The 24,177-nt window shown below is 39.6% G+C and overlaps 1 protein-coding gene across 1 annotated transcript; it reads left to right on the top strand.

Annotated features, from left to right (window-relative positions):
• The first annotated feature begins 21,030 nt into the window (after window positions 1-21,030).
• LOC129553643 (olfactory receptor 51H1-like) lies at window positions 21,031-22,002 on the top strand. The gene has a single exon (XM_055422422.2). The coding sequence runs from the start codon at window positions 21,031-21,033 to the stop codon at window positions 22,000-22,002; it is 972 nt and encodes a 323-aa protein (XP_055278397.1).
• Window positions 22,003-24,177: the final 2,175 nt, after the last annotated feature.

The raw sequence follows: 24,177 nt of genomic DNA, 5'->3' as shown, positions 1-24,177 counted from the left end.
ACTATTCACACACAAAAGGACACTCACATCTGGTAATCAATGTGCATGCCCACGCATAACACAGACATATTCATACGGACTCATACATGTTTATTCATACTGATATACAGAAACACATACAGTTTCATATACTCATGTAAAAAAAAAAAGGTTTATCACGGACAGGGGTATTTTTGAGGCTGATGCATATTAAATTAGCAGATATTTAAACAAAATGTAATGCATACTCATGCAAACACTCAGCCATGCAGAGATATACAAAATGCTCATTCCCTAAGACGGAAGCACTTCTGAATATGTACTGATATGTGTACACATATTCACATGAAAATACATGTGGAACAAAAGCACCCGTATACTAGTATATTGTTATCATACATGTACTCATCTCCACAGATTGTGAATGGCAAGTGCCCTTAACCAATCTTTTGCTGCTTTACACCATCAGAGCCAAATAAATATAAAGACTCAATCATTTTCCATAAACACACCTGCAGACAATGAGTAAGTCTACCTCTTCACATACACATATTCCTCAGATGTTTAGAAACTTCCCTCAGTATGCAGCACACAAACATACATCTGCACCCATCAGAAAGGCAGGTGATCATAAACATGCATCTAATAATCACATCTCACATCACTCATTTTTATCAATATTTTACTTAGGGCATTTTTCATCCATATTTTACTTCAAATATATGAGAGATTACTACAAAGACAAGCATAAGCTCCATTTTTCTCATACTGAAATCTTGCTTTCTATAGATTTATTTCTGTGATTCAAAACTGAAAATGGGGACATTATCAATAAAAGATGTGCATAAATACTTAATGATGTTTTCTGGGAGAGGACAAGTTTCGTTCATTACCGGCTTAGTTCCCTGCCATTTGAAATACAAGTGGGAGAAGGAAATGGCAACCCACTCCAGTGTTCTTGCCTGGAGAATCCCAGGGACGGGGGAGCCTGGTGGGCTTCCGTCTATGGGGTTACACAGAGTCAGACACGACTGAAGTGACTTAGCAGCAGCAGCAGCAGCAGGCCACTAAAGAGATAGAACATGGGATATTTGGTTATTGGGGAGATTTGAGGCTGGCGCAATGGAGAGATTGGAGCAGCCACACAGAGATGGCAGAGTATTATGAATAAATATTCTCAATTTACAGTTGCGTCCAGACCAAGACTGACTATGGTGTTCTCACTAAAATTCTCCTTGCTACTTAGCAGACCAGCATAGAAAAATGTGTGTGTCAGACAGGTCTTCAGTTGCAGATGAATGCTACAGAATTAGAAGTGGCCAATTTGAGAAATTGCTAAATTAGGTCATAGGGGATAAATCACAGTAGGAAGAAATGGCTAAGGGATTGAACTTTTCTCCAAGGTGATGATTGCCTCTCCATTTCCTGAGAGACCTCCGCTTGTCTCCATATTAACCTTGACTGTACTGAAAGAGATATTTTCAGGGCCAAGAACTAATGAATCTGCTGGAGGCAGGTGGTATATCGTATGACAAAGTAAGAGATCAAATCAGATATGTTATAAAATTTGAATACGCAAGAGACCTAGGCATATAAGAAACATTTTAAAAAGGGTGTCACATGTGGGATTGAGAAATAAAACAATCCAGGGAACAAAAATGATTTGGTAAATTATAGAGTCTAACTTTTGGTAATAAACTCTCTGTTTTTGGTCTCAAATCTGTGGCTAGTTGGAATACAAGGCAGGGATCAGTTCTGCTACTCCGTATATTCAGATTCTTTCTCACACTACGTCTTTGTGATGACACCCATGGGATTTAGCTTTGCTCTGAAGAATCTGGGGAAAAGGACCCCTGCTAATCTTATCAGGAGTGTAAGGTAGGCAGAAAGCCAGCCCACATATAGAGAATAGCAGGTACTGCTACTGAATTTTCAAGATTCCCCAAGCTCCACCATCCAGATTTTGGCCACCAGATCCCAGGTCTTCATTGGAAGGACTGATGCTAAAGCTGAAACTCCAATACTTTGGCCACCTCATGCGATGAGTTGACTCACTGGAAAAGACTCTGATGCTGGGAAGGATTGGGGGCGGGAGGAGAAGGGGACAACAGAGAATGAGATGGCTGGATGGCATCACCGACTCGATGGACATGAGTTTGAGTGAACTCCGGGAGTTGGTGATGGACATGGAGGCCTGGCGTGCCTTCATGGGGTCGCAGAGAGTCGGACACGACTGAGTGACTGAACTGAACTGAACTGAACTGAAGCTTAGAACTATACTACATTAATTTTTCCAATAACTTTTTAGTTTCTATTGGAGGATAGCTGATTAACAATGTTGTGATAGTTTCAGGTGGATTACAAAGAGACTCAGCCATACCTGTATATGTATCCATTCTCCCCCAAACTCCCCTCCCATCCAGCCTGCCACATAATATTGAGCAGAGTTCCCTGTAGGTCCTTGTGGGTTATACATTTTAAGAACTATACTTTATTAATTTTAAGACATCTCTCAGTGATATTTTTGATCTTCAAAGTCTGCTTCAAGTGACTTCCTATCTCTGAAGTATGGTGGTAACTGTTAGAGTCCTTTATGCCTGGTCTCCAAGACTTTAACCCAATCCTGAATACTGCTGTTGGTTCAGAATCCATGTCTTTGCATGGACAGTTATTTCTATCTTCACTCCATTATCCATCTCAGGAAACAATTTATTCTTACAAGAACTCATCTACTACCAGTTCCCATAGACTTGCTAAAGTTAATATATTACTCCCAGCAAACAAATCACTTCTTATTATTCTCTTAACTCTACGCATCCCTCTAGCATAAACTAGGGCACTATTATAACACTTTCCATGCCTTCCTGCTATAATGTGAGCTGTATAAAGACGTATTATCTTTTATATTTTTCATTCCTATAATAATGGTATCTTTCCATTATATGACATATATTTGTTGAATTCCATGAGCTGTTTTAGAGTCTGCTTATATAAAAATTGCTTTCATTGTCCAGATTATGAGCCCATAGCTCCTTATAAATGGCATTGTGCTTTTTCTACCTTTCTTCTGCTCCATCACAATTCTCCAACCCAAATCTACATTTCCATGCTTCAAAAATGGAAGTAACTTTCTGAAAGTGGTCAAATTCTTTACCCTATCTTCTCCTGCCCTCTCAGTAACTTTCACACCTATTTCTCCCTTGGTTTTCCTCATTCTTGTTTCATCTCCCCAGTTACTACCCTCTCCCAATTTACTTTATCACTCTTACCTCGAGTCTTATGGTCCTTTTTCTCTCCTGCTTCTCCCTTTGTGCAGTTCACTCACTTCGTTCTCCCAGTGGCCCTCACACACTTTGGGGTTCTATTGGCCTCAGAAGTATTCTTTATGCTACCCTTGTTTTACAGCTTCTGGGGGAGTGGGTGGGGTGTGGGGTACAGAGAAGTAGAGAACAGGTGTCCAGTCTCTTGTTGCCAGAGCCCCATGGGGATCCTGAGAATGCTGTAGTTAGTTAAGGGTCTGTGGTACTGCCCAGAGGAAACATCGTGATAATTTTTGAACTGTAGCTGGAATGGAAGAATCCTTCCATCCCCAGTATCAAGTCCTGCTGTCACAGCCTGTAAAACAAGTCTCTTTCCACCCCACACTAACCCTGAGCTCATAGGCCCACTAGGTTCTGATGCCCTGTTTTGTCCTGGCCTTTCGGCTCTTTGGCAGTTTACAATCTCTCCCAAGTCTTTTTTTCAAAGAGCAGATAATGAGCCCCAGAGAGTATCCCAGGTTTAGTCCATAGGGACACCTTCTGGATTTGTCACTTGTCTTTGGTTTGACTAATTGCCATGAGCTCAGTGGAGTACCACAGGGTGCTAATGGCTCTAAGGGTACAGGTTCCATCTCTACAAAGATCACTTACTTTGCTTTGTAACTTCAGGATAAGGGCTGAATCAATTCAAATAATGCATTCAAAGAGGGCTGTTGAATGACCTTTTATCCTTATTACGGTTTGATGCTCATCTCCAGCCACACTCACTCTGCTACACATAAAGTCAGATCTCTCTGAAATAAAACAGTGAGCTTGACTGCTCACTCCTCTGGCCCAAATCAAGTCATTTGGGCCCACTCTTTTTCTCTCTCTTCCCTATATTTGCCCTCTCTCATTCTCCCTGCCATTTCTCATTCTTTACAAATGTACTGTTGTCTGGTGGATCAAGTATCAGACACTCCCACTCCCCACACCAGCTTGTGGCTTTTCCTTCACACCTTGGACATAATTAGCCCAAATATCTATAAAGAACCTAGGGACTCCTGTGTCATGCCAACCACTGCTCCTCCCCTACCTGAAGACTTTCAGGGATGTTTTTGTTCCTATAAACCCTAAGGCAGACCTGGGTAACCAGATCCCAGCTTGTGGGTTTATACTGGTTCATCCCTATTACTTTTACTTCTCTTGAAGAGATTGTATATTAATGTCTTTTTCCCCAGGGTACAACTAAATTTCTCCTAGACTCAAGTTACTACATCCTTCCTCTCATTTTCTTCCAGAAAATTCCAGTAGGTGTGATCTATTGGACCTGGAGGCTGCCCTCAAACTCTCCAGTTCAGTTCAGTTCAATTCAGTCGCTCAGTCGTGTCCGACTCTCCGCGACCCCATGAATCACAGCACGCCAGGCCCCCCTGTCCATCACCAACTCCCGGAGTACACTCAAACTCATGTCCACAGAGTCGGTGATGCCATCCAGCCATCTCATTCTCCATCGTCCCCTTCTCCTCCCACCCCCAACCTTTCCCAGCATCAGAGTCTTTTCCAGTGAGTCAACTCGTCGCATGAGGTGGCCAAAGTATTGCAGCTTCAGCTTTAGCATCAGACCCTCAAACTCTCCAACTGAAACTTTTTTAAATCCCTGGGGAATGGAACTAGGACCTTGATAAAGTCAGTTTTACCTCCTCAGAACACCCACAGTCCCATAGCCAGTCCTGGCATAGGTTCCCTGTTCAATTCAGTGTACCATTCCCTATTCTTTCATGCCTTTGGGATCCAGGGTTGTCTCTACTCTCATCTCTAAACCATAGAAATGCCCCCATATCTCTGTACTCTGGTCTTCCTAATGTTCAGGATAACTATTTTCTAATGTGATAAGTGAATCTGACCTAATAGGTTGGAGGAATGGACACAATTAAACCATTCCTGGATACTTCTTATCTCAGATCAACATATCTGTCATCTGCTATCATATTTCAGGAACCCACAATATGGCATTATGACTTTCATATTTAGGCCTATCTAAGTAAAAATCCTTCCAAGGAGCAAGCGTCTTTTAATTTCATGGCTGCAATCAGCATCTGCAGTGATTTTGGAGCCCAAAAAAACAAAGTCTGACACTGTTTCCACTGTTTTTCCATCTATTTCCCATGAAGTGATGGGACCAGATGCCATGATCTTTGTTTTCTGAATGTTGAGCTTCAAACCAACCTTTTCACTCTCCTCTTTCACTTTCATCAAGAGGCTTTTGAAGGAAATTTATGACCAACCTTGATAGTATATTAAAAAGCAGAGACATTACTTTGCCAACCAAGGTCCGTCTAGTCAAGGCAATGGTTTTTCCCGTGGTCATGTATGGTTGTGAGAGTTGGACTGTGAAGAAGGCTGATCGCCGAAGAATCGATGCTTTTGAACTGTGGTGTTGGAGAAGACTCTTGAGAGTCCCTTATACTGCAAGGAGATCCAACCAGTCCATTCTAAAGGAGATCAATCCTGGATGTTCATTGGAGGGACTGATGCTAAAGCTGAAACTGCAATACTTTGGCCACCTCATGCAACGAGCTGACTCACTGGAAAAGACTCTGATGCTGGGAAAGGTTGGGGGCGGGAGGAGAAGGGGACGATGGAGAATGAGATGGCTGGATGGCATCACCGACTCTGTGGACATGAGTTTGAGTGAACTCCGGGAGTTGGTGATGGACAGGGAGGCCTGGCGTGCTGTGATTCATGGGGTCGCGGAGAGTCGGACACGACTGAGCGACTGAACTGAACTGAACTGAACTGAACTGAAGTAAAAATCCCTGCTTTGCTACTTTCTCTCCATAATACAGGACAAGCCACTTCATATCTCCAAGCTTCAGTTTCCTCATGAGTAAAAAGAGTTTGTATGTAAGGTTAGTGAAGTGTCCAGAATATGCATAACTCCTATTTGCTGTATGTGCCCATCAATATAAGGTCTCCGATCTTCCCTCTTTGTTGTCCAAAGTGGCTTTCTCTCAAAGATGAGTTATGAGTACCTGATATATAGGCAAGAGTACTGGAATGGCTTGCCATTGCCTTCTCTGACCTGATATATACCAGATATTATTATAGGCTAGAGTAGTAAACAAGGGAGTAAACAAGAGTAGTCAGGTTGCTTGTTCCACAGATCCTCCAGCGGGGAGAGTGATAGACAATAAATGAATAAACAATTCAGACAATTCCAGATGGCTCTATCTAAGGTTTATAAAACAAATAAAAAAGGATCATGGGATAATGAATGGAGAGTGGCTGAATACTATAGAAAGGGTGATAATTCTGAAGGTTATATTTAAACTGAGATCTAAATATTGAGAATGAAATAGCCATCTGCCGATATGGACAAAACATGTTTCAGGCAAGCAGGAGAAGGCAATGGCAAGCCACTCCAGTACTCTTGCCTAGAAAATCCCATGGATGGAGGAGCCTGGTAGGCTGCAGTCCGTGGGGTCGCTAAGGGTCGGACACGACTGAGCGACTTCACTTTCACTTTTCACTTTCACAAAATGGAGAAGGAAATGGCAACCCACTCCAGTGTTCTTGCCTGGAGAATCCCAGGGACGGGGGAGCCTGGTGGGCTTCCGTCTATGGGGTCACACAGAGTTGGACACGACTGGAGTGACTTAGCAGCAGCAGCAGCAGCAGCAGCAGCAGCAGCAGCAGCAGCAGCAGCAGCAGCAGCAGCAGCAGCAAGACTATGTTTTTGTTTGAAGTCCAAGGAAATGCCCTTGGGTGTTTTCAAAGTAGAGAAATGTAAATATATGATTTGTGATTTTCAAAAGTTACATCTACCTGCAATGTAGAGTAGGAATGGATTTAGCAGGCAAAAGTGGAAGCAGGAAGACCATTTAAGATTATCAGAAGATATCACATGTATGTGGAATCTAAAAAGAAAGAATACAAATTAATTTCTTTACAAAACTGTAACAGACTCAGAGACAGGAAAAAAAAATTATGGTTACCAAAGGGAAAAAGGTTGGGGGAGAGATAAATTAGGAATTTGGGGATTAACGTACACACACTATTAAATTAAATTTCATACATTAAATTCCTCAGTCTTCCCCACCAGCTACCAACTAAAAGTGATCCTCCTGATGTTAAAAGCCTTATCTTGGTTTGAGCTCCTTGAACAGTACATAACACATTTAACTTTTCTTATATTTATTTTAATATTTATTTCACTTCTAAATCTATCATTTTGATAGAAAACATATAAGGAAATCTACCATGTTAACCACCTTTCACTTTCATGCATTGGAGAAGGAAGTGGCAACCTACTCCAGTGTTCTTGCCTGGAGAATCCCGGGGATGGGGGAGCCTGGTGAGCTGCTGTCTATGGGGGTGCACAGAGTCGGATACGACTGAAGTGACTTAGCAGCAACCACTTTTAAGTGTATAGTTTAGTGGTATTAAGTATATTCTCATTGTTGTGAAATAGATTTCCGTAACATTTTGTCTTCTGAATCTGAAATTCTGTAACCATTAAAGAGTAGCTTCCTTTTTTCCTCTCCTAAAGCTCCAGGTAACCACCATTCTATTTTCTGTTTCTATGATTTTGACTACTTTTGATACCTCACATGTTTATTACAGTATTAAAAGGGCTAGTATTTTTAGTGATGTTCATTTATTAACAATACATTAACATGCATCTTTTTTCCTGAAAAAATGAAAATTTACAGGATTAAATATCTGAACTTTAGCCACTGATTTAAGAAAAAGCTCATGACATATTCCATATAGATACTCAAAGATAAAGATTTTATCATTAAAGAGATCAGTAGTTACTCTTGATCATATTTTTAAACAATTTGGTGGATGAAAGGTAAAGTTACAAATGTTTATATAGAAAGCTTTTGAAAACAAAGTTCAACCCAATGTTATTTTGTTTTACACAAGTGAAATGAAGAGCTTTGAAAAATATTGACCATATCAGCTAAAATAAATAAAAACTGAACAAACAAAGTGAACATATGATATAGTTGCAAAACACGAAGCTCGGCTTTTATTCCGTTGGTACCCACACAGTGAAGTTAGCATTAATGAAAAAGAAATAGTATAGTCTATTTATACACAGGATTATTATTTTTAATTGCTAAGTGCAATGGGACAGAGATATTAATAACAAGTTAATCCACAAGTTTAATATATCTTGTTTATCACTGTTTTTGACCATATAGATCTGATAATGCAATGCAGCTGCTAAATCATAATAGAAAGACATACCTAAAATTTATCATTCAAACATTTTAAGCAAGATAACTGCAAGTCAGAAAAACAAATCATTTCAATTTAGCAAAAGTATTCATAAAAGATAAAGTAGCTTAATATTTACTCTTTGGAGTGTATGTTCCTTTTGACTACAAACTATCTCCTTAACTAATAGCAAAGTACAATCCAATTATGGGATTTGGCAGGGTCATTAAATATTTCCAGATGAAAATGCAGAAGAAAGGATATAAAGTACAGTTTTGCCTTTCTGTTCTAGAACATTGACTTCACCTCTTCTTTCAACATGGCTTTTTGTTCTCTGGGAGGAAGATAGTGGGAGAGCAATTGAAGCTTTGGTTGGCAGGTTGGTTAAATCACATCGTCAGATAGGGAAAGTGTGATTCACAACGGAAGTCAGAGTGCCTGACACTTTGCCTTTAAATGCTGATGTGCAAACAAAATGGTTGAACATTATTTTAAAGGAGAATTCACAGTTAAGAAACAAACAAAACTTGCATCTTGTGTATGCTAGGAGTGAAAGACCCTCAAGAAAAGGGACAAAAGTCAAATTCAAAATGAAAGGAAAAGAAAATGAAAAGAGAAGTTACCTTCAATTACAATTACCTAAAAATGGAGAGAATGAATTATGACTCATTATTAAGATGTCAGTTCTACCCAAGTTGTTCTAAAGATTTAATGTCATTTCAATCAAAATTCCTGCAATGCTTTTTTTGTAGATATAGACTAACCAATTCTAAAATGTATATGAAAAGTCAAAGGAACTAATGAAGACAAAACAATTTTGAAAAAGATGAGCAAATTTCAAAGGCCCACAGTAACTGACTTTTAGACTTCCTAGAAAGCTACACTAATCAAGAATACATTTGAATCAGTTCTAATGAGGTGGATGAAACTGGAACCTACTATACAGAGTGAAGTAAGCCAGAAAGAAAAACACCAATACAGTATACTAACGCATATATATGGAATTTAGAAAGATGGAAATGATAACCCTGTATACAAGACAGCAAAAGAGACACAGATGTATAGAACAGTCTTTGGGACTCTGTGGGAGAGGGTGAGGGTGGGATGATTTGGGAGAATGGCATTGAAACACGTATATTGTCATATGTGAAACGAATCACTAGTTCAGGGTCGATGCATGTTATATGATGCTCGGGGCTGGCGTGCGGGGATGACCCAGAGGGAGGATAAAGGGAGGAGGGAGGTGGGAGGGGGGTTCAGGAGGGGGAACTTATGTAAACCTGGGGCGAATTCATGTCAATGTATGGCAAAACCAACCAATATAATATTGTAAAATAATTTGCCTCCAATAAAAAATAAATTAATTAAAAAAAAAGACATGGTTTTTGCAAGGGGATAGATGCATAAATCAGTATCTAGAAATAAACCTACATAAGTATGTTCAGATGATTTTTGAACCAAAAACACATAAACCTAAAAGTAAATCATGATACTATAAAACTTTTAGAAGAGAACATATGAGAGTATCTTGGAGAATTTTTGTTATACAAATAATTCTTAGACACCAAAATCATATATAAAAGGATAAGAAAGATAAATTAGATTTCATCAAAAGATATTTTTTAATGTTTGATGAAAGACTTTGTTAATAGAATGAAAAGGCAAGACACAGACTAAGAGAAGATATTACTAACCATTTAAACAAAGGCTTTTTATCCAGAATTTGTATTAAAATGAAAACATTATGAGTTTAACAATAAGAAAAAAATTATGACCCAATAAGAAATATGGACAAAAACTTGAACAGACACTTCACCAAAGAAGAGGCATGCATAGCAAATAAGATGTTTCCATGTTGTGTTCTAGAAAAAATAGTATTTAATGAGGAAATATGCTTACCCTACTTTTTGATTGAGCTGTTGTGTTAGATTTTCTTTAATAGGATTTTTAATGGTTTCTCGTCAGCCTTTAAGTGTAAAAAAATAAAGTTGCAATTCATGCATTTAAAAAACAAAGAAGCTCAACATTACATGTTAATCATTGCAGAGATACAAATTAAAAGTACCATGATGAGAAGCCACTGTATACCTATTAGAATGATAAGAAGATAATTTGAGGTCAGAATATAAAACAGCTAGAATGTTCATACAGTGGAAATGCTACATAGCACAAACACACTGAAAAACAATTTGGTATTTTCTTAGGAAGTTAAACATATACTTAACATATGACTGGGCAATTCACTTTTAGGTATTTAACTAATAAATGAAACATGAACATATAAAATCTTATACTTGAAAGCTTACAGCAACTTTACCTATACTAAAGTTCTTTCAACTACTGAATGGGTAAACAGATTATCACCTATATCCACAGAGTGGATGTCCATACAAAGGAATACTGTACAGCAATAACAGGATAGATATCAAATACATTATGCTAAGTAAAGAATTCAGTTTGAAAGATTATTTACTGTATAATGAGCCATAATTATTGAGTTAGACAACAGGTTAGTAGTTGCCTTAGGTCTTTTGAAAGGTCACTTTCATGCATTGGAGAAGGAAATGGCAACCCACTCCAGTGTTCTTGCCTGGAGAATCCCAGGGACAGGGGAGCCTGGTGGGTTTCTGTCTATGGGGTCGCACAGAGTTGGATACGACTGAAGCGACTTAGCAGCAGCAGCAGCAGCAGTAGGCCTTTTGATGAGTGAAGAGGTTGACTACAGAGGGGTAGGGTGAGAATGGGTTTTGGATTGATAGAACTTCTCTTTATCTGCATTAGGGTGGTGGTTACATGACTATGGCTTTTGCGTTTGTCAAAACTCATAGAATTGTACAAAAGAAAGTGATTTTCAGTATAATTTTGATGTGTTAGTTGCACAGTCATGTCCGACTCTTTGTGACCCTATGGACTGTATCTTGCCAGGCTCCTCTGTCCATCAAATTCTCCAGGCCAGAATACTGGAGTGGGTTGCCATTCCCTTTTCCAGGGGATCTTCTCAACCCAGGGATCAAACCCATAGCTCCTGTATTGCAGGCAGATTCTTTACCATCTGAGCCACCAGGGAAATCCCATAAATTTAAAAAGCATCCGAAGACGGTAAACTCATATGAACATTTGTCAGTTTCACTTCTTTAAAATGTACCTGTGTGAGGCTCATTCTTCTTTTCTTATATTTTCCCTGTCTTTTCTTCCATTTTTTCATTATAATATCTTCTTTCCTGGGTTTTCTGCTTCTTTCCTTTCTTCTTTCTTCTATCCTTCCATCCTGCCATTTTTCTATAAAACAAATATTTCTTGATCAACCTTGACCATACAATATATGTTAGCCCTGGGTTATGATCTGAAGGATCTGTATTTGACACATTGTAATAATCCAGTTTTTGAAATGTCTCAGAAACATATTAAGAATGAGTCAATAAGAAAGAATATGTTTTGGGAAACATACACTCGTGAATGCTGAAAATTATCTTGACAGTATGAAAACTGCTTAAGGATAGAAAAGATGTATTATACAGGCTTACAAATTATTTCAAATGTACTTTTGGCTATTCATGATTATGATTTTTCATATAGCTTTAATAAATTCAAATTTATGTGGCAATTAAATCATTTAACTAGAGGCAATAAGAGATCTGTCTAATTCAAATTTGGTTAGTGCTAAATATTATTAGACTAATATTTTCTAAAGAAGCTGACAATACATAAGAGAAAGTGATTTCTCCTTCAAAGCTAAAAGAAAGAAGGAACAGGGAAAAAAAGAAGAAGCAAAGTGATTTATTTTTATGTGAATAAGAAACTTAAAATGTTACTGAGGAAGTCCACATAGCAAAAATAGAGACTCTGGAATTGTATAATATTGTTAAATATGGAAAGAAAAGAGCAATAATAGAAATATTTCAGAGGTCAAATTGTTGGGACTTATGATTTATTGAATGGTTATATTTTCCTAAACCTTTTTACTTCATTAATTTACTAACCCAAGCCCAAATCCCCTCTGTATTGTCAATTCTTCACAAATACATTGTATCCTTGTCTAAAAGGTACAAAGTTTGCCTGCTTTGGTCAATTCTTTGAGTTGTTTTATGTCAATTTAATTATTCAGTTCAGTTCAGTTCATTTCAGTCGCTCAGTCGTGTCCGACTCTCCGCGACCCCATGAATCACAGCACGCCAGGCCTCCCTGTCCATCACCAACTCCCGGAGTTCACTCAAACTCATGTCCACAGAGTCAGTGATGCCATCCAGCCATCTCATTCTCTGTTGTCCCCTTCTCCTCCCGCCCCCAACCTTTCGCAGCATCAGAGTCTTTTCCAGTGAGTCAACTCGTCGCATGAGGTGGCCAAAGTATTGGAGTTTCAGCTTTAGCATCAGTCCCTCCAATGAACATCCAGGATTGATCTCCTTTAGAATGGACTGGTTGGATCTCCTTGCAGTATAAGGGACTCTCAAGAGTCTTCTCCAACACCACAGTTCAAAAGCATCGATTCTTCGGCGATCAGCTTTCTTCACAGTCCAACTCTCACATCCATACATGACCACGGGAAAAACCATTGCCTTGACTAGACGGACCTTGGTTGGCAAAGTAATGTCTCTGCTTTTTAATATACTATCAAGGTTGGTCATAACTTTCCTTCCAAGGAGCAAGCGTCTTTTAATTTCATGGCTGCAATCAGCATCTGCAGTGATTTTGGAGCCCAAAAAAACAAAGTCTGACACTATTTCCACTGTTTTTCCATCTATTTCCCATGAAGTGATGGGACCAGATGCCATGATCTTTGTTTTCTGAATGTTGAGCTTCAAGCCAACCTTTTCACTCTCCTCTTTCACTTTCATCAAGAGGCCTTTGAGTTCCTCTTCACTTTCTGCCGTAAGTTCCTGCTTTGGTAAATTCTTTGAGTTGTTTTATGTCACTTTAATTATTAGGCCAGTGAAAAAATCTAGAAGGGAAGAAGGGAAAAGTTTTCCTCCAATGGCCACCAGGCAGATAACATATTATTATCTGGAACTCATCATAAGGCTCAGTATCAGAGATGTAGATCTGAAAGGACTCTGATTATGCATGAAGTTGAATATATATATATATATATGTGAATATATATATATATATGTGGAGAGAGAGAGAGAGAGACCCAACATCTAGAAAAGAGCCTGATGCTAGGAAAGATTGAAGGCAGGAGGAGAAGGAGAGGACAGAGGATGAGACAGTTGGATGGCCTCACCGACTCAATAGACATAAGTTGGAGGAAACTCCGGGAGATGGTGAAGGACAGGGAAGCCTGGCGTGCTTCAGTCCATGGGGTCGCAAAGAATAGGGGACTGACCAAATGAACAATGATGAGAGAGAGAGAGTCACTCCACTGGGCGTGGTGAGTGGGGTTACATTTGAACCTGGGAAGGGGCAATTTACTGAAATACTAAGGAAAGGATGGGTGTGGATGTATTTCAAGAAGTAGCTAAGAGATAAACAACAAGGATATGTTGTATAGCACAGGGAACCATACTCATTATCTTTTAGTAACTTATAATGGAGTGCAATCTGCAAAAATACTGAATTATTATGCTGTACACCTGAAAATAAGGTACTACTGTAAATCAACTATCCTGCATTAAATTAACTAATTAATTAAAAAGAAGTAGCTAAGAGAGGAGGACTTTTGATAAAAATGGGGTTAGTATCCAATCAAGGGAAAGTAAACTAATTAAAGATAGATTCTCTAAATATATAGGACGATAGAGTCTATTGTATAATCAATCTCCTCTGCAATTTTAGTTTTGACTATGTTAAAAAACGGAGAAGGCAATGGCAAGCCACTCCAGTACTCTTGCCTAGAAAATCCCATGGATGGAGGAGTCTGGTAGGCTGCAGTCCATGGGGTCACTACGAGTCAGACATGACTGAGCGAATTCACTTTCACTTTTCACTTTCACACATTGGAGAAGGAAATGGCAACATACTCCAGTGTTCTTGCCTGGAGAATCCCAGGGATGGGGGAGCCTGGTGGGCTGCCGTGTATGGGGTCACACAGAGTCACATGACTGAAGTGACTTAGCAGCAGCAGCAGCATGTTAAAAAATCCCTTCTGATTATACAGTGGAAGTGAGAAATAGATTTAAGGGACTAGATCTGATTGATAGAGTGCCTGATGAACTATGGACGGAAGTTCATGACATTGTACAGGAGACAGGGATCAATACCATCCCCATGGAAAAGAAATGCAAAAAGGAAAAATGGCTGTCTGAGGAGGCCTTACAAATAGCTGTGAATAGAAGAGGAGTTAAAAGAAAGGAGAAAAGGAAAGATATAAGCATCTGAATGCAGAGTTCCAAAGAATAGCAAGGAGAGATAAGAAAGCCTTCCTCAGCGATCAATGCAAAGAAATAGAGGAAAACAACAGAATAGGAAAGACAAGAGATCTCTTCAAAAAAATTAGATATACCAAGGGAACATTTCATGCAAAGATGGGCTCGATAAAGGACAGAAATGGTATGGACCTAACAGAAGCAGAAGATATTAAGAAGAGGTGGCAAGAATACACAGAAGAACTGTACAAAAAAGATCTTGACCAAGATAATCATGATGGTGTGATCACTCACCTAGAACCAGACATCTTGGAATGTGAAGTCAAGTGGGCCTTAGAGAGCATCACTACGAACAAAGCTAGTGGAGGCGATGGAATTCCAGTTGAGCTATTTCAAATCCTGAAAGATGATTCTGTGCAAGTTCTGCACTCAATATGCCAGCAAATTTGGAGAACTAGGCAGTGGCCACAGGACTTGAAAAGGTCAGTTTTCATTCCAATCCCTAAGAAAGGCAATGTCAAAGAATGCTCAAACTACTGCACAATTGCAGTCACCTCACACACTAGTAAAGTCATGCTCAAAATTCTCCAAGCCAGGCTCCAGCAATACGTGAACCGTGAACTTCCAGATGTTCAAGCTGGTTTTAGAAAAGGCAGAGGAACCAGACATCAAATTGCCAACATACACTAGATCATGGATAAAGCAAGAGAGTTCCAGAAAAACATCTATTTCTGCTTCATTGACTATGCCAAAGCCTTTGACTGTGTGGATCACAGTAAACTGTGGAAAATTCTGAAAGAGATGGGAATACCAGACCACCTGACCTGCGTCTTGAGAAACCTATATACAGGTCAGGAAGCAACAGTTAGAACTGGACATGGAACAACAGACTTGTTCCAAATAGGAAAAGGAGTATGTCAAGGCTGTATATTGTCACCCTGCTTATTTAACTTATATGCAGAGTACATCATGATGAATGCTGGGCTGGAAGAAGCACAAGCTGGAATCAAGATTGCCGGGAAAATATCAATAACCTGAGATATGCAGATGACACCACCCTTCTGGCAGAAAGGTGCCAGAGGAAGAGGCACTAAAGAGGAAGAGGAACTAAAAAGCCTTTTGATGAAAGTGAAAGAGGAGAGTGAAAAGGTTGGCTTGAAGCTCAACATTCAGGAAACGAAGATCATGGCATCTGGTTCCATCACGTCATGGGAAATAAATGGGGAAACAATGGAAACAGTGTCAGACTTTATTTTTTTGGACTCCAAAATCACTGCGGATGCTGATTGCAGCCATGAAATTAAAAGATGCTTACTCCTTGGAAGGAAAGTTATGACCAACCTAGACAGCATATTAAAAAGCAGAGACATTACTTTGCCAACCAAGGTCCGTCTAGTCAGGGCTATGGTTTTTCCAGTGGTCATGTATGGATGTGAGAGTTGGACTGTGAAGAAAGCTGAGTGACGAAGAATTGATGTTTTTGAACTGTGGTTTTGGAGAAGACTCTTGAGAGTCCCTTGGACTGCGAGAAGATCCAACCAGTCCATTCTAAAGGAGATCTGTCCTGGGTGTTCATTGGAAGGACTGATGCTAAAGCTGAAACTCCAGTACTTTGGCTACCTCATGCGAAGAGTTGACTTACTGGAAAAGACTCTGACGCTGGGAGGGATTGGGGGCGGGAGGAGAAGGGGACGACAGAGAATGAGATGGCTGGATGGCATCACTGACTTGATGGAGGTGAGTTTGAGTGAACCTCGGGAGTTGGTGATGGACAGGGAGACCTGGCGTGCTGTGATTCATGGGGTCGCAAAGAGTCGGACATGACTGAGCGACAGAACTGACTGAGCTGACTTTCTGATATTAAAAGATATGGCTTCCCTCAGAACTCAGTTGGTAAAGAACATGCTTGCAATGCAGGAGACTTGGGTTCAATTCCTGGGTCGGGAAGATCCCCTGGAGAAGGAAGTGGCAACCCACTCCAGTATTCTTGCCTGGAGAATCCCATGGACAGAGGAGCCTGGCAGACTACAGTCCACAAGATTCGGACACTTTTATTTTTATGTTAAAATAAATAAAAGATGGTATCATTTGTTTAGTTTTATACCCATGCTGGCAGTTTATGACAGATCAGAATCCATGTGGGATGTAAATAATCAACCTGTATAAGTAACAAAAACAACAACAAAAAGCTGTTACCTGAGGAACTGGAATGAAATTGTAGTGATTCAATTACTCAAAAACCCTGTTTGTCAATATAGAAAAAAATTACAAATAAGAGCAAATCTGAGCTACAAATGATACATTTATAGTGAGCATTGGAGTAAGTTTAAAGAGGAGGTTAAGCTCTTGAAAGTAGAGCAATTTCATATTTTAACTACTTCAAAAGTATTACAAGAATGATTATGAATCAGAGGTGAATTTCATCTGAGTTAAGGAATTCAACAGTATTAGAAGAGTAATCTGCACTGATATTAACTTAGTCCAGGATTATCATGTAAATATATGCTCAGTGACTGAGAGCTTAGTACATGATCTCGTTCTCTATGAGTCTTTCTTCCTTACCTAGTCCTGGTGTCCTCCAGGATCCAGGAAGTCCAGAACCACCTGGGGCAGTGAGGAGTCCCTGCCCTGTTATTTCTATCCTGAGTAATTTCTACAGTTAAATTCTTACTGGGCCAATTCCCAGTGTGATCCTCTTTTCAAAGGAGTATTAAGGTCATGAGGATTATAATGGTGAAGTGCAAAGCAAACATGATAAAATGTGATAAAATTATACAGCTGATAATGCTCAGAATTAATATTAGATGTTATTATCACTATTATTAATGCTACTTATGATACTATTATTGTTATTCAGAGGCAGATAAAGACAGTAGCATTTTCTAAAGATGATAATTGGATATTTTGGAATATTCATTGCCTCCTGCATTTCTTAATGACTCCCTGAAGGGCTTCTTGCTTTTCTTTTGCACAGAGCATGATTAGTTTGATATTGAAAACTGAAAAATGCAGGTGAATTATGAAGAAAAATTTATTCATTAGAGAATCATTTCAACTTTAGAACCATATTTCTTTAGGAGAGTTTTATTAGTTTTGCTGTGTTTTGAGAAAAACAAAGGCAACTATTATTCATTTCAGGGCATGGAAGAGTGAGGTGCCCAAGATGGCCCTAAGAGAATGTGACTGAATACTGACCAGCCTCTGAATCCTCCACCCCAAATACACACACACACATGCACTTTTTGCTAATATCCTCCTCAATACTTCTCATTTTTCAGACATAAGAATCTAGGGCTTTATTTCACAATCCTGGAGAGACCACCTCAATCTTGGGAGCCCCAGGGAACAACCCTGTTTACCGATCTGTGAAACTCTCCGTGATCTGGTATGGGGAGGAGTTTTGGAGCAGCTCAGGAAATAAAAGTCTTCATGTGAGTAGAAATGGTTTTGCCAAGCAAGCCTCAGGCAGCTAGAGAACCGTCTTCCAGCTAGGGGCACCCTAAGCAGCAAGGTAAGTTTTAGAGCAAAATCAGAGGCTAAAGTTGTGCTATCAACAGAATATCTTAAGATAATGTTACTAAAGTTTCCAACTGTCCCCCAACCACTTTCTAGTACTTAGCGAAATGGAAGTGTTTTTGTTTTTCTGCTGTTACTCAGACAATAGAGAAATTTTGCAATTTTATTGTTCACTAGTCAATCAAAGATCTCTAGTGAGATCATATAACTTGTGGCACCTATGGGGCAGATATAAAACACTTAACACAATCATTTTCCATAAATGAGGCAGCTTCCATGGACAGTAGAGGGTCAGGTTAGGTGAAACTTTCAGAAGAACTTGGGATCTAAGAAACTGATCTTCACCTGTTTAGTACATCCTGGGGAATATAATTATGGACAAAATCAAGGACGCATTTTAAGGAATAAGTAACCTAGCCAAGAGATGCCTTTTTAACTTTGTCTTTGCTAGGTGAACCCTCAGGCTTCAGTATATTTAGTTGTAACTTTCTTTCCTTCCTTTTCTCATCTGTTTTTTTCCCACTGACTATGTGTTTGACTCAGGGTAAGTTATTTATTTATGCTTCAATTTCTTTAATAGTAAAATGTGAAATAGTTTGATATTTACTTCTGCTCTTCTTTGTGGCTGTAAATCATTTCAGTCATGTCCAAATCTGTGCGACCCTATGGACTGTGGCCTGCCAGGTTCCTCAGTCCATGGGATTCTCAAGGCAAGAATACTGGAGTGGGTTGCCATACTCTCCTCAAGTGATCTCAACCCAGGGATCAAACCCACATCTCTTATGTCTCCTGCATTGGTAGGTGGGCTCTTTGCCACTAGCACCACCTGGGAAGCACCTGCTGTTCTTTGGATTTATTCTTTTCTTTTTTCATTTCTTTTCTCTCCTTCTTTCTCTTACCTTATATTCTTTTCCTCTTGTTTACCTCTTAAAAATTCCTTTAATTTCCATTCTATTACAATTATTTGAAAAACTTAATAAATATTTTCTTTCTCAAAAGTCCTAAAACAAACAAAAAACTAAAATAAGTTTGTTGAAAGAGTAGAAAATATATGCTATCTAATAAGCCAGAGTCTTTTGAACAAAAGACTAGCTGTCTTTCATAGGAGCAATGGAAAGACATGAATATTTTACAGAAACAGAGGATATACCCTAAATAAGGCTGGGGGAATCTGTGTCAGAAATCTTTCAAAGAAGATCTTTGAGGAGAGAAATTTCAAAACTGTACAATATGTTTTTGATTCATCAGGAGTATGCATCAGTCAGAGATGTATACGTAGCCTGGGGTTCAGACACATATTTGCAGAGTTAGAGGGTAAATTATTCAAAGATCACAAGAGACACAAAGTTAAATGTGATTCTTTGCTGATAGAAGAGCATCTATCAGTTTCACTTCCATCAGCTGCAAAGATCTCTGGTTGAAAAATCCAAATCAGAGAGACAAAACAAAAAAACAAGAAAGAAAAAAACCTCAATTCAATACTGATATTGAGAACGTGTGAAGAGAAGAACTTTTTTATTCCAAGTTCTCATAATTAAAAGCACATATATTGCTTTTTTACCAATGGAAAGATCTTCTGTAACCCTGACACTGCCCCTATAGCATAGGCATTATTGTCCGTGTGCTACGTATATAAGGCCATATATGAGGAGCAAGGGAAATCAGAATCTGATAAGAAGATGTGTGGATCTGGAGTTTACATTACCTTGCCTTTTAGTCACCTTGGTTCTCTTCAGTTGATGAAGGCATCCGATGTGTGTCTTAAGGTTGAAAGAGTTTCTCAAAGAGAATATGCAGTTCGTCTAACTGACATTCATGTCTAAAGTTGAATGACCCCGTCAGGAGGCATTTTGGAAAAAACACAGTTACTGATTCTGGAAATATCAGCATGTTTCTTCCAGATCTCTACTAGGACCTCTATACTGGCCCTCTGAGAGTGTAAATGCCATTAAGTGAATGCTCACTGTGCCTTTAGTGATACAATTTCCAGATGATCCTGATTCTAAAAAAGGCTTCAGAGGAGCCTCACTTCCTTTTGGACAAAATGAGTTGGTCTGAAAAAAAGAATTGCTGCTGTCGCTTTCCTAAATATAACTTACTCCCCTTTCTAGATTTCGTTAGATTAGAGATGACAAATACATTTCATTTTCTATGATCAGAAGTTGCTGTCTGTGGTTCCTGGATTGAGAATGATGGAGTCCACATCCAGGCTCAGGGGAAGTGAAGGTGGTCATGCTCAGATTCAAGCACAGGCGTGTGCACTGGGCATGTCCATCCCTGCCTTACATACAAGACCTGTTGCCTTCATGAGAGTTGCAGTACTGGGCATAAGGGGAGTGATGGGTGGAAATGACATCCTTTGTGAGCAGTCAACTAATTCTTATTTTATACTAATTCTGTCTTAGTCATTGTGTTCTCAGCCTCTGACTCAACAGCTTGTAAGATATGGATGAGAAAGAGGGAGAAATGGACTGGAGAAAGCAAAATATTTTATCTAATGCAGTGTGTTTTAAACTGAATGTGACTTATTTGACTTAGTGAGACTTTTTCATTGGGTCAGTAGAAGTTTCCTCCACGGGATATATCTTGGAAGAGTAATTTCAGCGACTCAGCCCTCCCTTAAACTCTCTTTTACCCATGTTAAAATAAAATGGTTCTGCTCTGAGGAAGATCAGATTCTAATATATTGTTAATACTTGTCACTGCATTCTTAGGGAGACACACATCAGGATCTCAAAATTTCCCTCTTGTGTTACATTGACTTCATGGCAGATAATAACCACTCTCACTTCCAACACCTCTACTTTGTCTTAACTGGAATTCCAGGGCTTGAACTAGAATATTACTGGATGGCATTCCCACTGGGTGCTATATATGTCATTGCCCTCTTTGGCAATGGTGTCATCATCTCTACCATCAAGTCCGAACTGTCCCTCCACATCCCCATGTATTACTTTCTGTGTATGCTGGCACTGGCAGACACGGGACTTGTCCTTTGTACTATGCCCTCCATGCTAGGCATATTTTGGTTTAACTACAAGTCCATCACCTTTGATGCTTGCCTTGTTCAGATGTACTTCATCCACACCTTCTCAGCCATTGAATCTGGCGTGCTGGTGGCCATGGCCTTTGATCGGGTTGTGGCAATCTGGAAACCCCTCAGGTACGGCACCATCCTCACCACTGGTGTGGTCTGCAGAACAGGGGCCGTCATCTTGACAAGGGCTGTCTGTGTGGTATTCCCAGTGCCTTTCCTCATCAAGCGGCTCCCCTTCTACCGCTCCAATATCCTCTCCCACTCCTTCTGCCTCCACCAAGATGTCATGAGCCTTGCCTGTGCCAGCACCCGGGTCAACAGTCTCTACGGCCTCATTGCGGTTATCTTCACCAAGGGTTCTGACTCCCTCTCCATCCTCTTCTCCTATGCATTCATTCTCCGAACAGTGATGGCCATTGCCTCAGGGGAGGGCCGGCTGAAGGCACTGAACACCTGTGTTTCCCACATCTGTGCTGTTCTCATCTTCTACGTGCCACTCATTGGGGTGTCTGTCATTCATCGTTTTGGAAAGCACCTTTCACCACTGACCCATGCCCTCATGGCTAATGCCTATCTTCTTATACCCCCTGTGCTAAACCCCATAGTCTATACTATGAAGACCAAAGAGATACGGAGGAAGCTCATCCGGATATTTGTTCCAGCCAAGGTCACTGCAGAGGGTCAGGGTCTGACATTTTAAGAAAGGAAAAATCTCTTCTGTAAAGGCTCAAATATGACTATGAAAAAATAAATGTTTTTATTTTCTCACATTTTCTGTGTGATTTGAATTGGGCAGAGATATTTCCCTGCTCTCAAAACATACTTTCCTCTTCCTGTACCAAATCGTCCTTTGTACAGTATGTAAAGAGTGGCATTTTTAAGAACTGTTCCATGTACTTTCCTGAGGCCTTGCATTAGAGTTGGCCCATAACAAATGAAAGGGTAATATTACTAATTCTATTCTGTAATAACTCTTTTGAGCAGAAATAAGCCACAAGCTTAATGCCTTTTAAATTAAAGATCATTGAGTTGATTTAACATTCTAGCTCAAGAGTTAGGAATGGCCTCTATTAGCTTAATAGGGGAGAAATGAACTATACTCATTAAATAATAAGAGAACACCTGGGGATAATACATTGTTAAATAAAACATGGATTAGAAAGATGGTTAAATTTTAGGATTAAGAATATAAATGTATATAATTGAGCAGAGGCCAACCATATTGTATAACTTGAGATCAACAAAGGAAGGGTGAGTTTTAACTCTTCCATGTGTGACACTAGATGTTCCCTTTCCTACCACTAATGGCAATTTCTTCATTTTTGAAGCTGGAAATATTATCACTTAACAACCAGTGTGGTTATGAAATTAAATTTAATCATATAAGGACAAGTATTTATAAACTATGTAGGGTTGTGAAACTATAGGAAGTGTTCAAGAATATTGAATGTAAGACAATAAAACTTATAGACTGTCCACTAAGAAAAAGACAATACCAGAGCCTTTTACATGCTTTCATATTGGATAACTACAGCATCCCTATGGGGGACAGTGTTGTACGCTGTTTCCAAAGCAGTTCATGTGTTGGCCCAGGCTCAGTCAGGCAGATCTTCTGGGGAATGTTGAACTATCTATATTGTGGGAGACAGATAAAAGGGGCTGGACACTCAGGGTAGAAGGTTAAAGAATTACTACAGATTTAATTGGAAGACACAGTAACAGATTGGTCAAAACATTCATTTGGATTTATTCTTAAGATGCTATGGAAAAAACCAAATAAACATTTTAGCCAACTCAATATATGAAGAAGAAGAACAAAAGCATGCATATACAATGTGTAATAATGAGCGACTTACATTCTTTTACATGAGCCATATGACTTTTGCTCAAGTTTTTATTTGATCTTTAAAATCTAACACAAAAGATTCTTTGGGTCTTTCATGGTTATGTAGCTACCTGTTACTCAAATCAGTAGCTATTTTAGAAGTCTGTCAGAACAGACACTAGCCTAGCTAAGGCTGTGTACAAGAAAACTTATTCCCATTTTAATACTGCTTTCAGGTTCACCAGTCTTTCTGAATTAATTTTAGATAGGTTCACACACACAAAAATTTCTTAACTCTATAAAAAACAGGCACATTGCTGACATTTAATAAAATGAGTGTAAAATATCATTTAAACCTTCTGGGATTTGTGGGGAGACTTGATGCTTTTGAACTGTAGTGTTGGAGAAGACTCTTGAGAGTTCCTTGGACTGCAAGGAGATCCAACCAGTCCATCCTAAAGGAGATCAGTCCTGGGTGTTCATTGGAAGGACTGATGTTGAAGCTGAAAATCCAGTACTTTGGCCACCTAATGTGAAGAGCTGACTCATTTTAAAAGACCCTGATGCTGGGAAAGATTGAGGGCAGGAGGAGAAGGGGACAACAGAGGATGAGATGGTTGGATGGCATCACCGACTTGATGGACATGGGTTTGGGTAGACTCCGGGAGTTGGTGATGGACAGGGAGGCCTGGTGTTCGGTTCATGGAGCTGAGTGACTTAACTGAACTGAACTGAGTCCTACCACCTCTGGAAGGCTTGCTAAGAGTTCACCAACACTATCACAGTCCTGAGCCTGGAACAGGAATTGCTAGGGGTTATTGTTAAGAAGGGGTTTCCCTGGTGACTTGGTAAAGAACCAGGAGATCTGGGTTCAATCCCTGGGTTGGGAGGATCCCCTGGAAAAGGAAATGGCAACCCACTCCAGTATTCTTGCCTGGGAAATCCCACAGACAGAGGAGCCTGGAGGGCTACAGTCCATGGGGTTGCAAGTTAGATTTGACTTAGTAACTAAACCACCAACCAATACCATTGTTAAGAAGAAAAGTCTCT

This window comes from Moschus berezovskii, chromosome 14, assembly GCF_049115385.1.
Source record: "Moschus berezovskii isolate FMDL1 chromosome 14, NW_MosBer_1.0, whole genome shotgun sequence".
NCBI lineage: Eukaryota > Metazoa > Chordata > Mammalia > Artiodactyla > Moschidae > Moschus > Moschus berezovskii.
Note: the sequence above shows the minus strand (reverse complement) of the source record. Positions and strands in the feature narration are given on the sequence as shown.

Excerpts from the sequence above, each read along its gene's own strand:
- LOC129553643 (XM_055422422.2), top strand. The coding sequence starts at position 21,031 with ATGGCAGATAATAACCACTCTCACTTCCAACACCTCTACTTTGTCTTA.